The 20,448-nt window shown below is 32.0% G+C and overlaps 1 protein-coding gene across 3 annotated transcripts in view; it reads right to left on the bottom strand.

Moving 5' to 3' along the window:
- LOC118190875 (voltage-dependent T-type calcium channel subunit alpha-1H-like) overlaps positions 1-20,448 on the bottom strand; it is a 401,335-nt gene that overhangs the window by 166,151 nt on the left and 214,736 nt on the right. For all 3 annotated transcript variants that reach the window (XM_085815548.1, XM_085815546.1, XM_085815545.1), the window contains exons 9-11: positions 16,733-17,019; positions 5,535-5,686; positions 1,419-1,604 (exon numbers count right to left, since the gene is read on the bottom strand). In XM_085815548.1, coding sequence (XP_085671674.1) covers positions 1,419-1,604; positions 5,535-5,686; positions 16,733-17,019 — 625 coding nt within the window. The remainder of the gene's footprint in view (positions 1-1,418; positions 1,605-5,534; positions 5,687-16,732; positions 17,020-20,448) is intronic.

Below are 20,448 nucleotides of genomic sequence, written 5' to 3'. Positions count from 1 at the left end.
GGAAAAGACAGAGTCGTCAAATACAGGTTAACAAATTATTGCTGGCCACATTTTCATTCGGGCTCTTCTGCAGATATATCAAGTATTTATTCGGATAAAAATAAAGGCCACAAGATATAAGCTATTTTCACTCCAGAAAAATGAGTATCTTCTGGTTAGCCTTACGTGTTACCAGTTATATCATGGGAGGTAAAAGTGGGGAAAGCGAAGTTCCTTAACTTACTTTTTATACTAATTTTATATTCTTTAGTTATTTTTTACTACATAATTTTCAACCATGATTTATTCATATAATTTGGAAAACCCACAAAATCTCTGCGATGTTACAATGAGGGATCACGTTCATCATTATTAATGTCAAACATAAACTGAATTTTCGATTTTAATACAAAATTCCAATTACGTAAAGTACAACAGCTAGCTTTGATCAGTATTTTCAGAAACCATGTTAACTTGTGGTACAACCTGATGCAAAATATTTATCTAAAAATACAATAATTATACGTGCAAGTTCAATGACTAATGCTACACTGGCATTTTATAGTAATAATAGTAAGGTTATACATAAACAGCATACACACACAAAAAAAGCATGAATAGTAAAATTACATTTCATGATAGAAACTCTTATTTTAACAATAGAAAATTAATTATGTACTAAATTATTGCAGAATATATACAATTCGCTTAAATCATTCATTAGCCTTATCAAAATCAAATCGAAATGAGATTTGTAAGAAGACTGTATCAAAATAAAATAAAAGAAAAATATTTAAATCAGAGTGCTTTTTTATCTTCTTTCAAACACAGGTAAGCAGTGTTTTCATGTCTAAGGCTTGCCGATATTGTAAACTTGGTTTCTTTGTTATGATGATCCAATGGCTCAATTTAGTGCGATGTACATGTCATTAATTTCCGAACTTCTTCCAGTCTCTAATTAACTCGGGAGAAATATTAAACGTACACTGAACAAAACAAAACAAAACGAATATAAACTGGAAATCGATTCAAAACTCGAAGAACTGCTTTTTGTTTTTATTGAACAGAAGAAATAATAGGAGTCAGTAATATCGTCATACCTGATGTTCCCAGGAAGGAGAAAATAAACGTTGTTTCTGTTTGTATTAGTATAGACTAAATAACTCTACAAGTTCAAACTTGGTTTTTCTACTGAACAATACTTTTTGTTTCAAATTCAAATGTCGTTTATTTTTTTAAAAATGTGTTTTCTTCTCTCACAAATTACCTTTTTCGTCTTTACAACTTAAAATCTGAACATACATATTTCATAAATAAGTGTATAAAGCATTTAAAAATATCATACATATAATTCAGGGATAAAGATTTTTGAAAACTATGAACTACAAAAGTTGTGTTCAATCAGTGATGGCTCAGAAGAGCTGAATCATTGTATTTACCTGAAAATGAATATGAAGAGTATAAGCAGGGCGAAAAAAACTGCCACGTTGTCGACGGTCCTCAGCATGATGACTAACTGCCGCCGAAGAGCAGGCAAGAAGCGAACTAGCTTCAATATCCTTAAAAGGCGGAATGTCCGGAGCACAGATAAACCACTCCCGCTGCTCTGACACAGTTCCACTATGCTGTAGATTAGGAAAAAATGACAAATATTTTATGTTATAACTAACAAAATAACACTGGAATTAAACATCGTATCAAATTATTCCACAAAATCCTCTCAGAACGAGCATAATTTCTTGACATAAAATTATAAGTTTTATAAAAAGAGACAATATATAAAGATAGTATGTTACAGTTCTTAATAAAATTAAAGAATAAATTACAGCAAAAAGGATTGTGCCGATTTTCCTTTCCTGTGAGTTTTTCATCGTGATAGTTTCCGTCCAATCGAGAAAATCATGAAAATTTTTAATTATGTGGATATTAGGCTTAAATAGGTGTGATTCTTAATTACCACTTATGATTATTGACGATTGTTCGCTGACTTGCTGTTCTTCTCTATTTGTGAGCTTATAAGGTATTTCTCCCACTTTCCTAGCGTCTTTCGTGGTGTAGTGGTTCTGCACACTGGGCCGGTATTCCAGAGGTCCATGGTTCGATTCCCGGCGAAGACGGTTGTTAATTTTTCATCTTTTCTGCTTCCAATTAACCTAATTTGTCCTACAAGTGGCGCCCGAACTAAAAGGGTTATGGATGATGATTCTTCGCACCCAGGCTTTGGCGACTAGGTCCCCTAAAACCCTAGTTGCCCTTTAAAAAGGGGAGTATATAAGGTATTTCTCCCACCTTCCTAGCGTCCTTCGTGGTGTAGTGGTTCTGCACGCTGAGCCGGTATTCCAGAGGTCCGTGGTTCGATTCCCGGCGAAGGTGGTTGTTATTTTTCATCTTGTCTGTTTTCAAAAAGATACCTAATGACTCTACAAGCTTCTCTCTGCTCTGTCTGTCTGCTTTGTTGCTGACAAGTTTTAAGAATTTCGTAACTAATATTTTAATTTGACTTGCAGTATTTAAAAACAGGTTATTTTCGTATGTTATTTCATCTAATGAAAATTGAAATTTTATAATCGGATACCTTATAGTAATAGAGCTGTATATTCCTCAGACAAGCGGTATCTTTCGTTTTTCGCTCTGATTATTTTAATTTGCTGATAATAATTATCTTAAGTATCCAAAGGGCAAATTTTTTAGGCGTTTTTCAGGCTTTAATAATTGTAAATGGATATTCGCATAATGATTTGTGAGCGCAAGATGGAAAGAAGGGTAATTTTTTTTCAAATTTTTTGCTAACTAATAAATTAAAAAAAAAAAAAAAAAAAAAAAAAAAAAACAAGAAATTTAAACAGAAAAGAAATAATTTTTCTGTATCAGAATATCAGATTAGAAAAATTACCAGTAAAACTTTATAAAAAACTAGTTTATTAATGCCATAGGAGTAGTAGTTAACTACTTTAAAATTCTGTTAAGTGCTAGAAGTTGCATTAATTTTCTATGCTTTAGTTTCCATTTTACATTTCCATCAAATATTTATGAATTAAAAATATGAAAGTAAAAATTATTCCTCTTTCAAACTTGCGCTCACAATACATTATGCGAGTACCCTTTCACAATTATTAAAGCCTGAAAAACGCATGTCTGCGATGTTGTCGTCATGCGATGATACTTTATTTTTTACGACTATATTTTCGACGACGATGTTTTTAATCTGCAAAGTTTTTGAATCTTTTTATTTTCGACGACGATATTTTGTACCACGACGATGTTTTAGAACTGCGATGTTTTCTCTTTCCTTTTATTTTCTTCCACGATGTTTTGTGCCACGTCGTTTTCGCCTTGAGTTGTTTCGTCGGCGATGTTTTCGACGGACACGAAAATGCGGAATAGAAATTTTGAAACTTATCAGGGTTTTCATACACTTGTTTCTTACCTTCCTTACAACAATAACAGAAAAAAGCCAATTTAGCAGTTTCTATTAAAACATCTTAATTTTATATGATGCATTACTATATACAGGGTGTTTCTTTTTTAAATGGAACTACTCAGAGCACATTTTTCTGTCGGTACAGCGGCTGTTGCACCATCCGTTTACAGAAGGAAAAAGGACATCAGGCGCCTTTTTCGACTTGCATGGCCTCCTCGCTTTCTAGATCTAACCTCATGTGATTTTTTCCTATGGGGTTATTAGAAGTTCAAGGTCAATCTTGTTGGGGTCCCGACATAGACGACCTTAAAGGACAACATATCACGGGCTGGGCTGAGCATTCTTGGTGCTATATTATAAAGTATTTTCTCCCTGTTCTGAATGCCTTAGTGGCGTAACGGTTAGCACATTTGGCGCGTATTCGAGAAGTCCAAGTTCGAGTCCTGGCGAGGCCATTGCACATTTTTCACGTTTCCTACTTTGAAATAACCTGATGACTCTAGAATGTTACGTTCATCATCGAGAATGTTTCTTGCAGGATATCATGCATGACCCAATAGAAGGATGTACCTTCGCCGAGGAAGGGCTTTTATTGAATAAAGTGCTAGGTGCACTTAAATATCATCTTTGTAAATCTTCGGGCAGTTCATTTGCTGCATTAAAGTGGTGTTGCACTGAAATTTCTTCCTTGTTATTGATTTGTCTTCTTCTCAACTGTGTAGATTAGAAGAGCATCACATTTTTCCCTATCAGCAACTTACTGTACTATTTTTTTCACATGTTATCATTAGCTCTCTACCAAATAAATCGAGCTATAGATCAATCTGAGTAGCGTCAGTTTAATAAAAAACACCCTATGTATAAATAAAGCACCCTGTTTATGTATATATACAGGGTAGTTCAAAACTATATGTCAAAAATGTAAAGGCAGGTAGACGGGACCTGAATAAGCAGATTTCGTATAGGAATGTGTGTGCGGTAATGCAGCATTAAAGCGCTAGTACGCAAAGAAGTAAGAATCACAGGAAAGTGAAAAGACAAGTAAAGACAAAACAAAAAATATTATTAACAGTTTACAATAGGTGCTTGAAAGAGCGGCCACCAACAGCCATACAAGGTTCACAGTGGCTGTGATTGGCTCAGCGTACATAGAATAGACGTTAGGCATGTCGAGCACATATCCCCAGCAGCAACAGGCAGGCGGGCAACAAGACCTTCTCTGCAGATGTGACGGGACCCATTCCAAAAGAAGAAATCGAAGCAGGTCAAGTCAGGAGAACGCGGGGACCAGGAAACTGGCGCGCCCCGTCTTATCCAATGCTGGCCGTTGACAGCGTTCAGGTGATTCCTAACTTTCCGACTGAAGTGAGCTACAGCTCCTTCGTGCTAGAACCACATTTGTCTGAAAAGAACTGTAGGAATATCGACCAAAAGATCAGGTAAGACATTTCTCAAGATTCTCTCCCTGTACATCCTTTAAGTAGCTAATGCATTTCCTTGTGCAATTCCCATACATGAAATGCATGTCGGCATTCAGCTAGCGCAGCGCTTTTATATACCGTACTCATTAGCGCTCTCTATCGGCTCAACACGGCATTACCGCATACAAAATCTATAAAATCTATGAAAAATCACACCTATACAAAATCTGCTTATTTAGATCCCCTCTACCTGTTTTTACATTTTGACTTATGGTTTTGAACTACCCTGTATATAAAACTTTATTTCGACTTATCACTTAGCTGAATAAGATTTTCTTGATCTAATTAATTCTTATATTATGGAGCTGAAGAGCATTTATTTTGATATGAAACTATATTTCAATTTTACAATTCTTTTAAGCTCTCTTATCCAAATTTTAGTTTTTAATGAGCCTTCTTATCTATACATTAGCTTAATAATAATAGTATAATGCTTTACATTTCCGTGCACAAGTCTGTGTGCATAATTGTTTCCATAATTTACGTGCAATAATTATTTTTCATAATCTACAGTATTCGAATTACTAAGACTTGTAATATTATTCACATATACATTTGATTTAAAAGGAACACTAGAGAGAACGCTAGCTAGAGAAAATGTCCATATTTTACTAAATGTGGTAATGAGTTGTATTATCTTTTCTCAAACATACCTGAGTATCACAATAACACCATCGAATACGTTGTAGCCACTGCTGATGTAACCATACAGCCCTTCAGCAAGTATCTTGAGGCACATTTCAAAACCGAAAATTCCAGTAAACACCAAGTTACTCACTTCTACGATGAAGGTGAGTTCTTCTGGCTGGAAAATGAAAACGGTAAATTACACAAAAGTTATATATACATAATTAAGCACAAAAAGCACAAGCCCATATCATCTTTTATATTTTAATGCAATCTCTATAAGTATAGTTATTTGCGAGTGCATTTATGACTGAATAATATGAAAACTATCTGCAAAGAGCTATTGCTGCCTTAAACGTGTATACTTATTTATTTACATATATAAGTAATCCAATAATAAATATACTTATTATTATATATATATAAATATATACATATACTGTTATTACTATATATATATATATATTTGTATACTCAAGTCGGAGCAGATTATACCTTGAGTTTTGGAAATTTTCATTTATGCAAAAATTATCTTTGAGGTTCCCTATTTGCTTTACTTTTAGTTAAATTTCTTATAGAATAACTTAATTTATAATATTAATAAATATGAAATAATTTAATTTGGAACTTCATTACTTTGCTTTGCAACATTTATTTAGAATTTTGCTATTTCTTAACTTGAATAATTATAATAAAATTTTGGTACTATTGTTTGTGGACCGTAAAAAACTGCAGCGAAAATGTTTGGGCAAAAGTGCCAAATCTAACAAATGCGCACGTTTAACAGCGCACCAAATCTAGCGTACGCGCTGATTTCAAATTGCGTAAGTTTAGATAGTTCTATATTTCTTAAGACGCCATTAAAATACTAGTTTAGATTTTAAATCCTTTTTTGATTTTAAATACTTTTTTGATATCCTATGGATTTAACAACTTTTGAATTGCTTTAAGAACGCGTTTTTAAGAATTGCGCATACTCGGTATCCACCTACACATCAACCTATTTTCACTTACAAAAATATCCCAGAATTGCACAAAAATGGCACTGCGCACACCCTTGACTTCATCTATGTACACATCGACCAATTTTCACTTAAAAAGTAAAAAAAAAATTGACAAAAATCCAATTGTTTTTTCCTTTGTAAAATGCGCCAAACAAATAAGTGGACGATTCTGCACTTTACCGAGAATTTTGTCAAAGAAAAGTCATCATTCATTATAGAAAATTATGTTTGAAAAACCAACGAGATGATATTATGGTTTAGCGATAACTCGGTAGCGAAATAGCGATGCAGGAATCCGTTCAGTCATGCTTAGCCTTTTTTATATAAATTATAATAATAAAAAAGTATTATATGAAATCAACCTTTCATCCAAATTAAAACAATAATCTTTAACTATAGTTATTTACTATTATACTTCCTTTCTTGCGTTAGGGTTGTCGTAATTATTTTTGGCAGCACTGGCATCAACAATAGTTTGGCGAATTTTTATGGTCCTCAAAACCGAAAAATACCAAAATTTTTAATTTATAAAATTAGTTTTATTTTGTCCAATATTTTTTCTGGTTTCTAATTTCGAGTATTTTAATTTTATAATTGTTCAGTTTTTGTACATTGTGATTTGCTTAATGTCACGTCGGAGCAAATTATATCATGAACTCATGCCGAAATGTTTAAAATTTTGATAAAATTCCTTTATAATATTATAAGGTATTTCACAGGTTCGTGGTTCGATTCCCGGCGAAGGCGTTTGCTCTTTTTTCATCTTGCCTGCTTCCAAAAATATCCTAATGTCTCTACAATATTAGATAAATGTTAACGGTCTTGAATTTTTATTTAAAATTACTTTAAATGTAGTTGTTATTTGCACTTTATAATTTATTTCATGATTTTGTTTTGAAAATCATTCAGATATACTTCAGAATCGAGGCTCTGTTGAAAGTTTTTCGGCCGCTCGTTGAAAGAGCCTAATGAAATTTCAACTATTTGTTATATAATTTTATTTTGATTTCGTTTCACTATTGATTTATATTCTACTTGTTAGCTAAAATACTAGCGTTTTTGATTTAATCATTATCTCTTGGTTAGCAGTAATATCTAGTAAGAAGTTGTAGAGACATTAGGTTATTTCGGAGCATGAGACGTGAAAAATGAGTAGTGCCCTCGCCGGGAATCGAACCACAGACCTCTTGAATATGCGTCGAGCTTGCTGACCACTACACCACGAAGGCATGCTGAAAAGGCGGGAGAAATAACTTATATACTCCCCCTTTTCAAAGGGCGACTAGGGTTTTAGGGGATCCAATTGCCAAATCTTGGTGGTGAAGAATCATGATTAATCGCCTTTTAGTTCGGGCGCCACTGTAGAGACATTAAGTTATTTTGAAGCAAGAGGTGTGAAAAATAAGCAATGCCCTGGCTAGGAATCGAACAACGGACCTCTCGAATACGTGTCGAGCGTGCTGACCGCTACACTACGAAGGCATGCTAAGAAGGCGGGAGAAATATCTTATAAAGTAATAATATTTGTACACATATACAACATTACTGATGATTTTAATGCATATGCAATAATATGGGGTGAATTTTAAACGTATTATTTATTTTAACTGATTTTACATTATTACCACCATTTGTTGCTGCTTTCAGCGCGCAGCTGAATTAGGTTTTGAACTGTTTTTTACTTTCATTTATTACTTCCATTCCACATATGCAGTTATATATCATATATGTGAGACATAAATATACAAAGTGCTTAGGAAAGTCCCTTTACCCTGAAAATTCTTGCGAATGGAGAGAGCTACAGATATGAGAGTGAGGTAACGGTATAGTAAAACGACTGCTCCCGACCTAATGCAAACGACAGCAGCGCCCCCTAGTAGCTAAATTTGGAAGATAGGCATGGCAAATCGGAACTGAAAAAATCTGATGTGCACGTTACATGATTTCCTTCTACGGAATATTAAATTATAAACATTTTTCCTGCATTTCATTTAAACTTATTGAATTGAATTAAATCTATTTTGTAGATAGCGCATAAACCATAATATAATAAATGGAGTCTTTAAAATTCACTATATTTATTTACCATATCGACACTCTGGTGCTAGGTTCACTTAAAAGCGTTACATCTCCTTCATTTTACAACTCAGAATGCACAAAAATTACATCATCTGAAGAAATATCTAATCGTTGCCACATGTTTTATTCAAATATTATAATAAATATTATAATAAAAGAAATTAAACAAATAAAAAAAGAAGCAGTTTTTCTCAGACGATTTACCTAATGCGCATGCACTACTCGTCAACATTCTCCTCTGTCCCAGACAGATTGGCGACAACATTTGCTGCTAATACGAAACACTTATTTTCTCGAATTTCATTACAGATATATTTCTCATTCAATTAATTCATTTCTCACTTTGAGGCAAGGCAAAAATACATAATAACTCAAAATATCTTCATTAAAAATTGAAAGATATGGAAAAATATAAGACAACAAATACAGTTAAAACAATTTTTACAATTAAAATTAGAGTTTCTACGCAAAAACAAGCCATTCCGCCAGCAGGCAAAAAGGCAGATTTTTCGGTGCACAAAACTAGAAGTTTCCTTTTGGTTCCACTCGGCAAAAAGACACTGAAGGTGCAACAACATTTAATTCACTGTTTTGCTAAGTTTCAATTGTAAACAAATATGGCTGTTATGGTAAGAAAAACTAGACTTGCCGCACTTAAACTACTTTTAAATGGTTGATAATTCTACAACTATTGCGTATACATTAACTAAAGGCATAAAAACCTTAACCGGAAGATAAGAACAACATTAAATCAATCATTTTTAAAGCAAAATATGCGCAATTTATCAAATAAGAGTTAAAAAAAACTGAGGTGACGGAGCCGAGTAACATATATATATATATTTGGTGCGGCCGATTGCAACCAAAAAGGCAGATGCAAATTTACATGCTATAGCAGTTAAACATACAAAATTTGAACTTTCTAAGGCTACTCGTGTTTGAGTTATGCGAGATACATAGATACATACATACATACGTACGTACAGACGCCACGAAAATATCTCTTCTGAATCAATTTTAAATGAGTTTTATAATTCGTTTAGGGGGAAAAGAGTTCTTTATTATGTCCTTACATACAGATGTCACGCAAAAACATCTCTCCGTTTGCAAGAATTTTCAGGTTAAAGGGACTTTCCTATGAACCCTGTATATGTAAGATGTAAAATGTGAAATAAAGTAAGTGAAGTTTGATAATAATGCTTTTTATTTCTTATTTTAATTTGATAACATCTCCTTTCTGTCCTAAAATTTACTACTGTTTATATTATCTCAAAATTAATCCGCATCATGCCATTTTAAGTAAGCATAGCAATGCGGATATTATTTTTACAATCAGATTAAAGAAATTTTCGACTATTTTCACACTTGCTTTTTGTGCACTTACTTTCACGCTTTCATCTTGATCTGCTAGCGTGTATCATTCATTCTGTTTTCGTCCATAGTGTAAAGATGTGAATAGCTGTGTGAATTTGTGGTATGCATTTTGCACCCATAATGATAATATGATATACCCATAAAGAAGAATATGTGTCCTTATCAAGAAATAAAATTATATGTTGAATCTATGGCGACTCTGAAAGTTTTCCTTCTATGCATCTATGGCGCTACCATCTTGCCAGATTAATACAAGGAGACATCATTCTATCTATGTCGAATAAAGAATCATCAAGCTGTTTACAGAGTTATTATTATATATATAATAATATATTATTATATATATAATAATAATGATAATAATTCTGCATATAAATGTATATATATATTTTAATAAATTAAGACTGTTACAATAAATTTTTTACTTTAATTAAAATCATATTTAAAAATTCTTTTCAAAATTAAAATTAATTCTATTTGATACTTGCACTTGATATACATATGCTCTCAGAATTTAAATGATATTGTAGATTAGTTCGCAGCAATAATTAATCATTAATTTGTAATTCAATTTCATTAAAAATTTAATTAACTTTAAATCGACTTTTTACGAATAGAGAATGTTTGTTAAATTTAAATATATATATATATACACATTATATACATAAGTGTACCTATACATTTACACCACGTATCATATTTCAGAAAGTTTTGCAATATAAAAAAATAAAAAAGACCGTTACAGATGCTTAAAACCAACTAAACATCTGTAACGGTCTTCATAAATATTTCCTGCTAAAAATAATGATTTACAGGATTGCATTTTGTATTTACTAAAATAGCTACTTGCACGGCCAACTGCCTAAAATAATTAATATAAAAAAGAAAACATATGTAACAATTTTAACGAATCCAGCTAGTGAAATTTGAAAAAAGGATTTAATAGCTTTTGTTATAAATCAAAAGGATTGTTTTTTTATTACATTAATTTAATGAGTTCTTCCAATTCAACGACTGTAGACTTTAAATGCAAAAGAAATTATATAATAAGCTTTAACGATTACTACAGTTCACTTCATACCTCTCTTTTTAATAATAAAGAAATAACAAATAATGAAGCATCTGTATGTATGTATGCTCTTCGGATTATGAAAAAACGGCAGACACCAAGGGTTGAGCACACGTGATCTCTTACACGAACACAAAGCTCGAATTTTGAACTCCGAATTTGTTTTTTATTTATTTCATATTCCGCACGAATTTAATGGCTTTATAAACAAACTCGACGATAAAAATAATGTGGATCGACAAAAGGATATTTATGTTTACATTTAATAAAAAAGTGTTGCCACTTGGAATATGCTAAGCTATTTATGTTTCAAATTTAATCAGAAAACTCAGAGATTTAAAAGAAATGCGTTATTACAGCCAAAAATAAAATATTCTAATCTTGCAAAGCCAGTCATTTGTCATTAGGCAAAGCGTAAGATATTTAATTTTTCTTTTAAATTTAACGTCTACTAATAGTCTACTAATAGTACTTTATGAATTTCAAGATTATTTTCCGCCTCCCGTTTTGCCTCGTAACCATTGGAAGAACGACAGCTTCAATATACGGTATGAGTCCCTAAGTTTTTTCCCTCCTCTCCGTTTAGTGTGTTTCACTTCATGAAAAACGTGTGGATGAAAGCTGACATGAAATACAATCTCAGGTGAGGTGGAGAAAATAAATGGTAATGATGACTCGCATTACGATCGCAAATGGAAAGGCTCGCAACGGCCTTGAAGTGCCCATGTTATAGTAACAGACTGTAGCAAACCAAGTGATGTAAAAACAATAGATACATTTCTTATCCCTATTATTATTAATTACTAACTGAAACCATGAAATTAGAGTAACAGAGCTCAACAATATCATCATATGTTTTCGTTTTTTATGATAACTGTTTTAGGCAAGCGCAAACGGATAATTTTTTTAATATAAAAACTATTTTTAATTATGTCCAGAAAAGAATGGAAATGAAGCAAAAGTTTTTATAAGATTTCTTTTTCCTGAGCATGAAATCATCTCATTGTTTAAAAATTAAATACGGAGAATGAAATATGGTTCGGCTTTTTTTTTTTTTTTTTAGATCTTTTCAACTATACTTATATTACTTTCGTTCTGCTATTTTACTTTTTAATCATCTGATTGGTTTTATCCAGTCATGGGATTTTTGTCACTCCGCACATATTAGCTGATAATTTAAGATATTTTATCAAATTGCATAAAATATGAATAAAATTTAAAAAATTCAAAATTTGGGCTTTTCGGACAGAGGAATATGTATGTTCAAAGTGTGATGGCTCTAGGTGCCGCCTTTTTTTTTACAATGCTAGGAACATTGCATACATACATATTCTTCATTACTTAATTATTTATTATATTATTCATTATTTATTACATATTCTTCATTTATTTTTACAGAGATGAAAGTAAAGCATATTAATGCGCTTAAGTAAATAGCATTCTTAAATACTAATATATTAGAAACGTTTCGGCCTCGATTTAAGATGGAACGAAAAGGGATTTGAAACATCGATTGCATTTGTGCAGTCAGAGGTTTCAAAAATCTCTGCAAATGTCAGTAAATTTGAGTAAGCCTGTGGAATCTACGTAATTAGATTCAGAAGATGCTCAGAATTGATTTTCAGCAGTTTAACTTCAAGCAATAGCTGTGAGGTTTGCTAATAAAATCCAAAGCTGTTAAAAGCTTCATTCAGAATTAACTACTATAACTCTGAAATGTCATATTACGACTGATTTTATAAAAACATGCGTATTACCATAAATTAAATCGGTTTCATAGCGTTATTAATTGTGAAGATATTTTCAAATGAAACCGCAGATAAATTATCTTTTGAATCTCTCGAATTCAATTAAAAATGCATTTCAAAACTTTTAATTGAGTTCAAAAGATTGAATTCAATTAAAATTGTTTCTATTTAAAATCTTGAGAATTTTTCTTTCCTGACTAATTCGTAATCCTTAATTGAACGCATGATGGTTATTTCGGCCTCAATGATAAGCCCCTTAAAGATGGCCTGTGGTGGTAAACCTCAGTTGCCCTCCCCCATATGACTGCACAACAGCTTGTAGAGATTTCGGAGTCCACGCATTATTTTTATGAAAGGCCCCCTTCACGCATTTGGCATGGTAGCGAAGCTGCAGCAAAAAGGCAATCAATTTGCAGACATCAGAATACAGTAGCGACTGATTCTCCACTGTTTACTTTAGCATCGAAGTTTCACTAGATCTCGCGTTCACGAAAGTAAAACGATGCTTATATACCAAAGTGAATATGGATGAAGAAGAACGAATTACTTAAGCTTCAGCCGAAATAAAAATACAGTTGCGTGTACGCATGTTGAGAGATCCGCTGAGAAATTTGTTTCATTTCTTATTCAGGTGTTCCTTAATTATGGTAAATGCCAAACAACACCAATAACATACACGTTTTTTTTTAAGCCTGAAATTTTTGAAAATTTGTGGTATAATCTAAACGAATAAAAAATATTAAAAAAATCAAAATAAACAATAACAAAATAATCTATATAAAACACAGCTTCTGTTTCAGTATCTAAAAGAAATTTAATATATGTGGATGTCATAAGAACAGTATTTCCAGACACTACTAAAATATTCATATTCTCTTTCTTTTAAAACCTGTCCATTTATATCGAAAACGAGTATTAGCAATGATTAGATAAAAACTACCTTAATCTACCAAAAGAGAAATTACGAGGTTTCAGTTGCCAAAATAACTGCGATTTTTTTTTGGAATGGGGTTGCTAAGAGTCTAAGCTCATACACGGAGAAATGAAATCAGTGTCCAAATAGCTTGACATGAATTGTCATTCAAAGGTTTCCTAGGCCTTTATGTTGTACTTCAAAGAATCTGCTCTGACGCTTCGGCTTTTCGACAACAGACAAAAGACTTCCAAAGAATGCATCAACTAATCTCATGCTTTTTGAGGAACGAAAAGGACAATGAAAATCGATTATTCAACTAGAAGCTTGAGGAAGATGTTGAATTCAAATTCTTTGTTTCTGAATACCTTTTGTTTCAGACTGAAAAACCCAGAAGGAGTAAATAGATGCTAATTAATGCATTTGTACTTAGAAACAAAAGACCACCTACCTTGCATTGCTTCGCACTGTTTTGTGATAACCATTAACGAATTCAGATTTTAATCTTGTCCACTTTTTCTTTTATTTGTAATAAACAAACGAATTCTAAACGAATTCTTTTTAATAGATAATTTATTGCAATGAATGTCATCCAAGCATAATACTATTATTTAAGCAGAGTTTTTAATTTTATTGAGAATCTATGTCAATTACTGCAAGGAATTGAGGAACCATAAGTAGAATTTGTGCCCTTAATATGTAAATAAGCCTTAAAAAAGTTCAAAAAATTTTAAATCTTCTTTTTTATACAGCTAATTTAAAATTACACGATGCAAAATTAAAAAAATCATAAATTAATTTAATATTAAATATCTATTAAAACATATGTGAACTGCAACTCATATTTTATCGTTTAACATCTTACGAGGTTTCCTTTAGATAGATATTTATCGCGTTCCTTGCTTTAAAAGATTAAGCAACAACGAACAGACGACCGAGGTAAAAAATTTACAAATAAAATCTTATGGCAGATTTTAATGACCAACAATTTTTATGGTTAAGAGGAAATTTTAAAACTTTTAACTGGTACAAAAATGCCTGGCCCTGACCTTATAAAATAGCTTATAAGACATTATTTCCAATAATTTAGCATACAATACTTAAAATATAAAATACAGCATCTGCACTGCAAATAAATTTATTTATATGCAGAAAAAGTTATCAGAATTATATTTTCAAATTCCTCGCGGATACTTGTGCTGCAAATAAATCTCAGACGACAGTTATCGAAAGACATTGAAGCACGAAAAGCTAAAATAACGTTATTTTTTTTTTATTCTTTCCGTTTTTAAGAGATTTAAAATTGGAAATTCCTTTTGAGACACCATAGAATATTTTGATATTTTCCAAAGTAGATGGTTTAGATTTAATGATGGCAAACACGCAACGGCTATCTGCCTAAGGAAAAGATGCCTTCGTAGAGAACTTTCCAAGGAAATATGGTTCGCACACACGTTACACACGAGGAAAGCCATGAAAACACTCATGCAGCCATCCCGTTCGCCTGGAATCGCTCCTAAGCCCGAACTACCAGTGTTCAGTGACTTTATCGCTCGGCTCCTGGTGAACTCCCAAAGTAAATGCTATTGCTGAATCTAGTCATTGCATTCGGAATTCTGTTACGGAAGAAATTTTGCTGCTTAAGGTTTTATGAAGATATTCATTAAGGGAACTAAAAAATTCGCTAAATGATTAAATTCCTGAAAAATAAAGCTAATCGCACAAAAGCGAAGAGACTGTACTGTTGTTCTTGTGTTGAAATAGTACACAATCAATTTTGAAATTTAATTTTCATTTTGCCACACCTTTTGTAATTTTCAGCCTGTTTGGCAGTATTTTTGGACGAAATTTGGTTATTTTTCAGAAAACTGTGTTACAGAATAAAATTGTTATCTAGCTTTCTGCTTTTTATAATTTGTACTTTCTTTTTGATATCAAATGCAGAAACTCCCTTAACAGTCTAAAATGCACTCTTCTAGGCTTAACTCTTTTTTACTTCTCGAATAAGGGGCATTTCAATTTATGCATTCACATACTTGAATACTTGCTATTATTCCTGACGGGTCAAAATAGTTATACATAGTTAAAATAAAATCCCTTTGGATTGAAAATGTTTCTTTCGTTGTTAAATCATTTATCTGTATACCTAATATCATCATTCCGTTAAATATATTTTGATACTTACCAATCTAGTTTTATTCATTATACTGATTTTATACTACCGAATAATTTCGCGAATATAGACACTCGTTAGCTAACCATAGATTAAAATTTTAAAAATTTAGCTGAAAATGCTCAAATGCGAAAGCAACTATTACACGAGAAACATATATATCAGAAATCAAAGTAAAATGAGATTTGCAAAGACAAATGCTTCCTCACGAGGGGAAGTTTAAGAAGTGCTTTCAAACAGCGCAGTGTTTCTAATATGATCAGTATTAAGGAATACACCGTGAAATAATAAACCCGACTGATTTCGAGATATTGGTATTTACTTCAAATTATTTAAAGTAATTAGCTTCAAATTATTAAGTAATTAGCTTTGCAGATAGAATAGTACCAAAAGAAAATAACTTGAAATGTCGTTTTAAATAGATTTACTAGCATCAAGGAATTTATGTTCTTAAAGTGTAAGATAATGATAACTTTTTGGTTGTTTATGCGAAACAATAGTTTGACCAAAATCAGTTTTTATATGTAACATGTATACATGCTAATTCAGAAGTCAAACAACAAAAATCAGCGTTATACCTACAAAATACATGCATTGTGCATCTTGCATCGTACGTCGCCTTACGAAAGCACAAAACATTAAACATATCATGAAGCCTACAGTCAATAATAATAGTTTTGTGGTTACTTTTTAGGACCAGAGAATACGAAATTATTAGCCATATGCAACTCATGATATTAACAGTCAGCTATCAGTTGATTTACAATACAAATTATGCTTTAATTAAATCAAGAAATTAAACAAGGATGGCTTCAATATGTAGTTTCTGTATATGGACGAGAATAGAGAAAAGATTCGTTTTACCTGGTTGTGGTATTCGATGCCCATGCTGAGAGTGTTGACAAGAATGGCTGTCAAAATTCCTCTCTGGAAATAACGATGATCAACGAGTTGTTTTAATTTGGCTTGCTTCGGCCTCCACCATCGGCAGCAAAGGGAAGACCGATACCTTTCGATGAATGAGAAATCATCAAGATCACTGTCCGAGGCATCCTCGTTACTCCAGTCTTCTGGTCCGTCTGACCGCAGTGACGAGAACTCGTGCTCCGGGTAGCAGAAGATGAGAGTCGGTGCTGACATGTGCTTCTCCCCTGAAATTACGCGAAAATAAGATGTTTGTCAAACATCAATAAATCACGTAATAAGGATTTAGACATGATGAATATTAACTGTATAAAATATCTTACTTATGGAGAAGGTTGAAACTTCAGAAGCACAGAAATAAATAAAATTGAAATTTTAATTACGCAAAAAGTGAGCAAGTAATGGGCTTTTTTTCAGCTGGACCTATCGGTTTAGCTTAAAAAGTCTGTTAACGTTTTCTAAACCAGAAACAAGAAAAATTGTGTATGCAGTGGACGAGATTCCGATCTTGGATTTTCCGTCACCGAATAGGAGTATTAATTATTTGTCCCACGAGAGCTTGCATAGGGAATGCGATAATTCCTTATACTATTATCCACTCACTTAAAGGGCAGCTGGAGAGAGGCATGGGACCAGTCTTCCAAATCCAGAAGGAGATTTATTATAATCTGCCATATTCTAGTTCGAGTGCCATTGTCGAGACAAAGTTCTTTCAGAACAAAAATTGTGATAAAGCAAACATGGCCTTACCAGGATTCAAGCTGAGGATTTTCCGACTTTCAAGTGAACATGCTAATCTCATATACCATGACAACACACAGGAAGAGATGTGATAATTTCTCATTGGTTACGAGCACAGTGTATTTACAAATTAACTAAAGTAAATTAAGAAATAATAGTTGCATTTGCTGAAGACTTCTTTATGTGATTGAGGAAATTCCTATGAAATTAAAATTGCTTCGTTTTCACATGGAAGACAGGAGGGTTTTCAGTATATTAAGAACTATATTCGAATCTTAGTTCAGATAAAAATTTTACCAGAGAGCTCACAAATAATAGCTTTAAAATCGAAAACAATCTATTTGGGAATTGGCAGCATAGAAAAGGGAAAAGAATGTCTTGTCTTGAAAGAAATGCTAACTGATTTCTAAATCATATCCCAAATCAGCTAATTGATTCCTAGATGATGTTGAATAACTCATTTCAATGTACATTCAGCAATAACCTACTTCCAAATAACTCATTCGAGAGAGAATTTATCTGCGAAACATGAGAGGCAATTTTGTGACGCAGATAGTTTAATTTCTATATAATTTCCGTTACACAAAAGTCTATTATTTTATTACACAGAAATTAATTTTTAAAACTGCTATTCATTTATACAAGATTGTTTCAGATAAATCAGGTAGAGGTTTTTTGCTTTAAACTGTCATTTAGCAATCTAACTTCAGCGAAGGTTAATAAATAAGTCTGTTTGTTTAAATTTCATGAAAGGGAATGTTAATAATTCTTATTAAGAAACGTAGAGAGAAAAAAAAATAATTGTGAATAAAGCAGCGGTTCTCAACCTTTTTACTAACGCGTAACATATTAACAAAAATTGAAAAACTTTAGTACCACTATTACATTTTACAATGATTATTTTTCAATTTCTCAACAGATATATTAAACAAATATTTTACAATTTGTACAACCTATAATTCTGTCTGTGTTAAATATACAGACGAGAACAATATTAGATTGAAAATTGATTATTATTTTAATTATCAAAATTTAAGTTATAATACTTTAATTCTAAAATTTAGTGCGAAATTCGGGCCTGTTCTTTATGACTGGCCTTATTTCACTTAGTTTTTAACCGTAAATAAAGATCCACTTTTAATTTTGTTCTGTACTTATTTTTCAACTATAACGTGGAAGAAAAATCTTTGTTCACACAAATAGGTTTCGCAGAAAGGCCATAAAAATTTAATAGCTATATTTGAAATGTCTTTAATTTCTTTTTTCGGTTCAGCCGAACGTTAATAAGGGTGTTATTTTTGAAATTTTCAGTTAGTATTCGATCATAGGAAATTTCTGTCAATTGTTTATTTTCTTCACAAGATAAAATTTCAGGTACTTTTGAACAAAATTGATTTCTAATCCAATTTTCGCTTTCATAATCCTCGGGAAAATACATGTTGAATTATTTATCAATGAAAAACAATGATTTTTAATGTCGGATGCTAATTCTCCTTTCATTTTCAAATTACTTTCGGTTAAAAGACCTTTCTAAAAGGGGTAAAGAACTTAAAATGTTATAATGCAATTTATTGATTATTAGCTCAAATTTTTTAACCTCGCATTTATTTTATCTTTAATGGTAAACAAATTATCACTTTGTCCTTGTAATCCCTAATTTAATTCATTCAACGTTTCAAGAATATGAGCTAAATATGCTAAATGCGCCTGTGGACCTTACTTCGGAATGTAACAAAAGCGTTTCATGTTCACTGCCCATCTCTTGACATAAAATCGTAAATGTTCTTGAATTTAAAACACGGCTCTCAATAAAATTAACAATTTTCACAGCTTGATTCAAAAGGATGCTCATGTTTTGGAGATAATTTTGGCTACTAAATCTTTACGATGAATGAAGCAGTGAGTAAATTTAGTTTCAGGTGCGACTTTCTTTTATTTGAGAATTAACACCGGAATCTTCCTGTCAAAGCACGAGCTCCTTCATTGCATACGGAAATGCATTTATTCCAAGGAATATCATTCTCAGACATAAAAGTGACAATTGCTTTGAAAATTTCGCTTTCAATTGCTGTATCATGAAGAGATTCACAATATAAAGAGCCTTTAGCAATTCGTTTTTCTTCTTCAAAACGTATGTAAACTAATAATTGAACTAAGTTCGTTTTATCTAATTGCAATACGAAATACTCACTGTGTTTTATCTTTTGAATAAGTGCCTCTTTTATGGAATTTGCCATTTCAAGAATTCTTTGACTTAAGTGTATCATTTGATAATGGAATATTATTAAGTTCATTAGCCACTTTTTTGTTGAATAATGTTAAAACGACATCTTTAGCTGCTGGTAATATAGGGTTTTCTCCAATAGTGTGAGCCTGCCTAGCCTTGGCAATTCTTAGGCTTATTAAGTAACTAGCTTCCAAAGCTTCTTCACTTGAAATAACAAAAACCATTCGTTATTTGTTTACTATTTTTGAACGCCGATGATTTCCTTTTAAAATATTCTTCAAATTTATCCTTTAAATTAGCATGCTTAGATTCGGGATATCTTTTAAGAAACGATGGTTCCATACTTTGATTGAATAATAGTTCAACCGAAACAACACATTGAAGTTTGAAGGTCCATTTTATCTTCATTCCAAGTAAACCCAAATGATAACTAGCTTTCATTGTATTTTCTATAAACAATTTTTCTTTTCTTTTCAATATTTAGTGCTAGTAGATTGTCCTGGATCCATCACATGTGAATCATCACTTTTCCGCTTAGTCAATCCTAGCCATTTTTCTATTATAGAAATGTAGGTTTGCTTTATTATTTTTTCACAAATATTTAAATGCACAATATATTACGAGTTCTTCAAAAGCAAACGACGATATTCTCGAATCGCGTAGAAAAATAAGGAATACAAAGTAACAA

This window comes from Stegodyphus dumicola, chromosome 4 (genome assembly GCF_044657685.1).
Source record: "Stegodyphus dumicola isolate Sdum_Otavi_A_Nest chromosome 4, ASM4465768v1".
Lineage (NCBI taxonomy): Eukaryota > Metazoa > Arthropoda > Arachnida > Araneae > Eresidae > Stegodyphus > Stegodyphus dumicola.
This window is presented reverse-complemented; position numbering and strand designations above follow the sequence as displayed.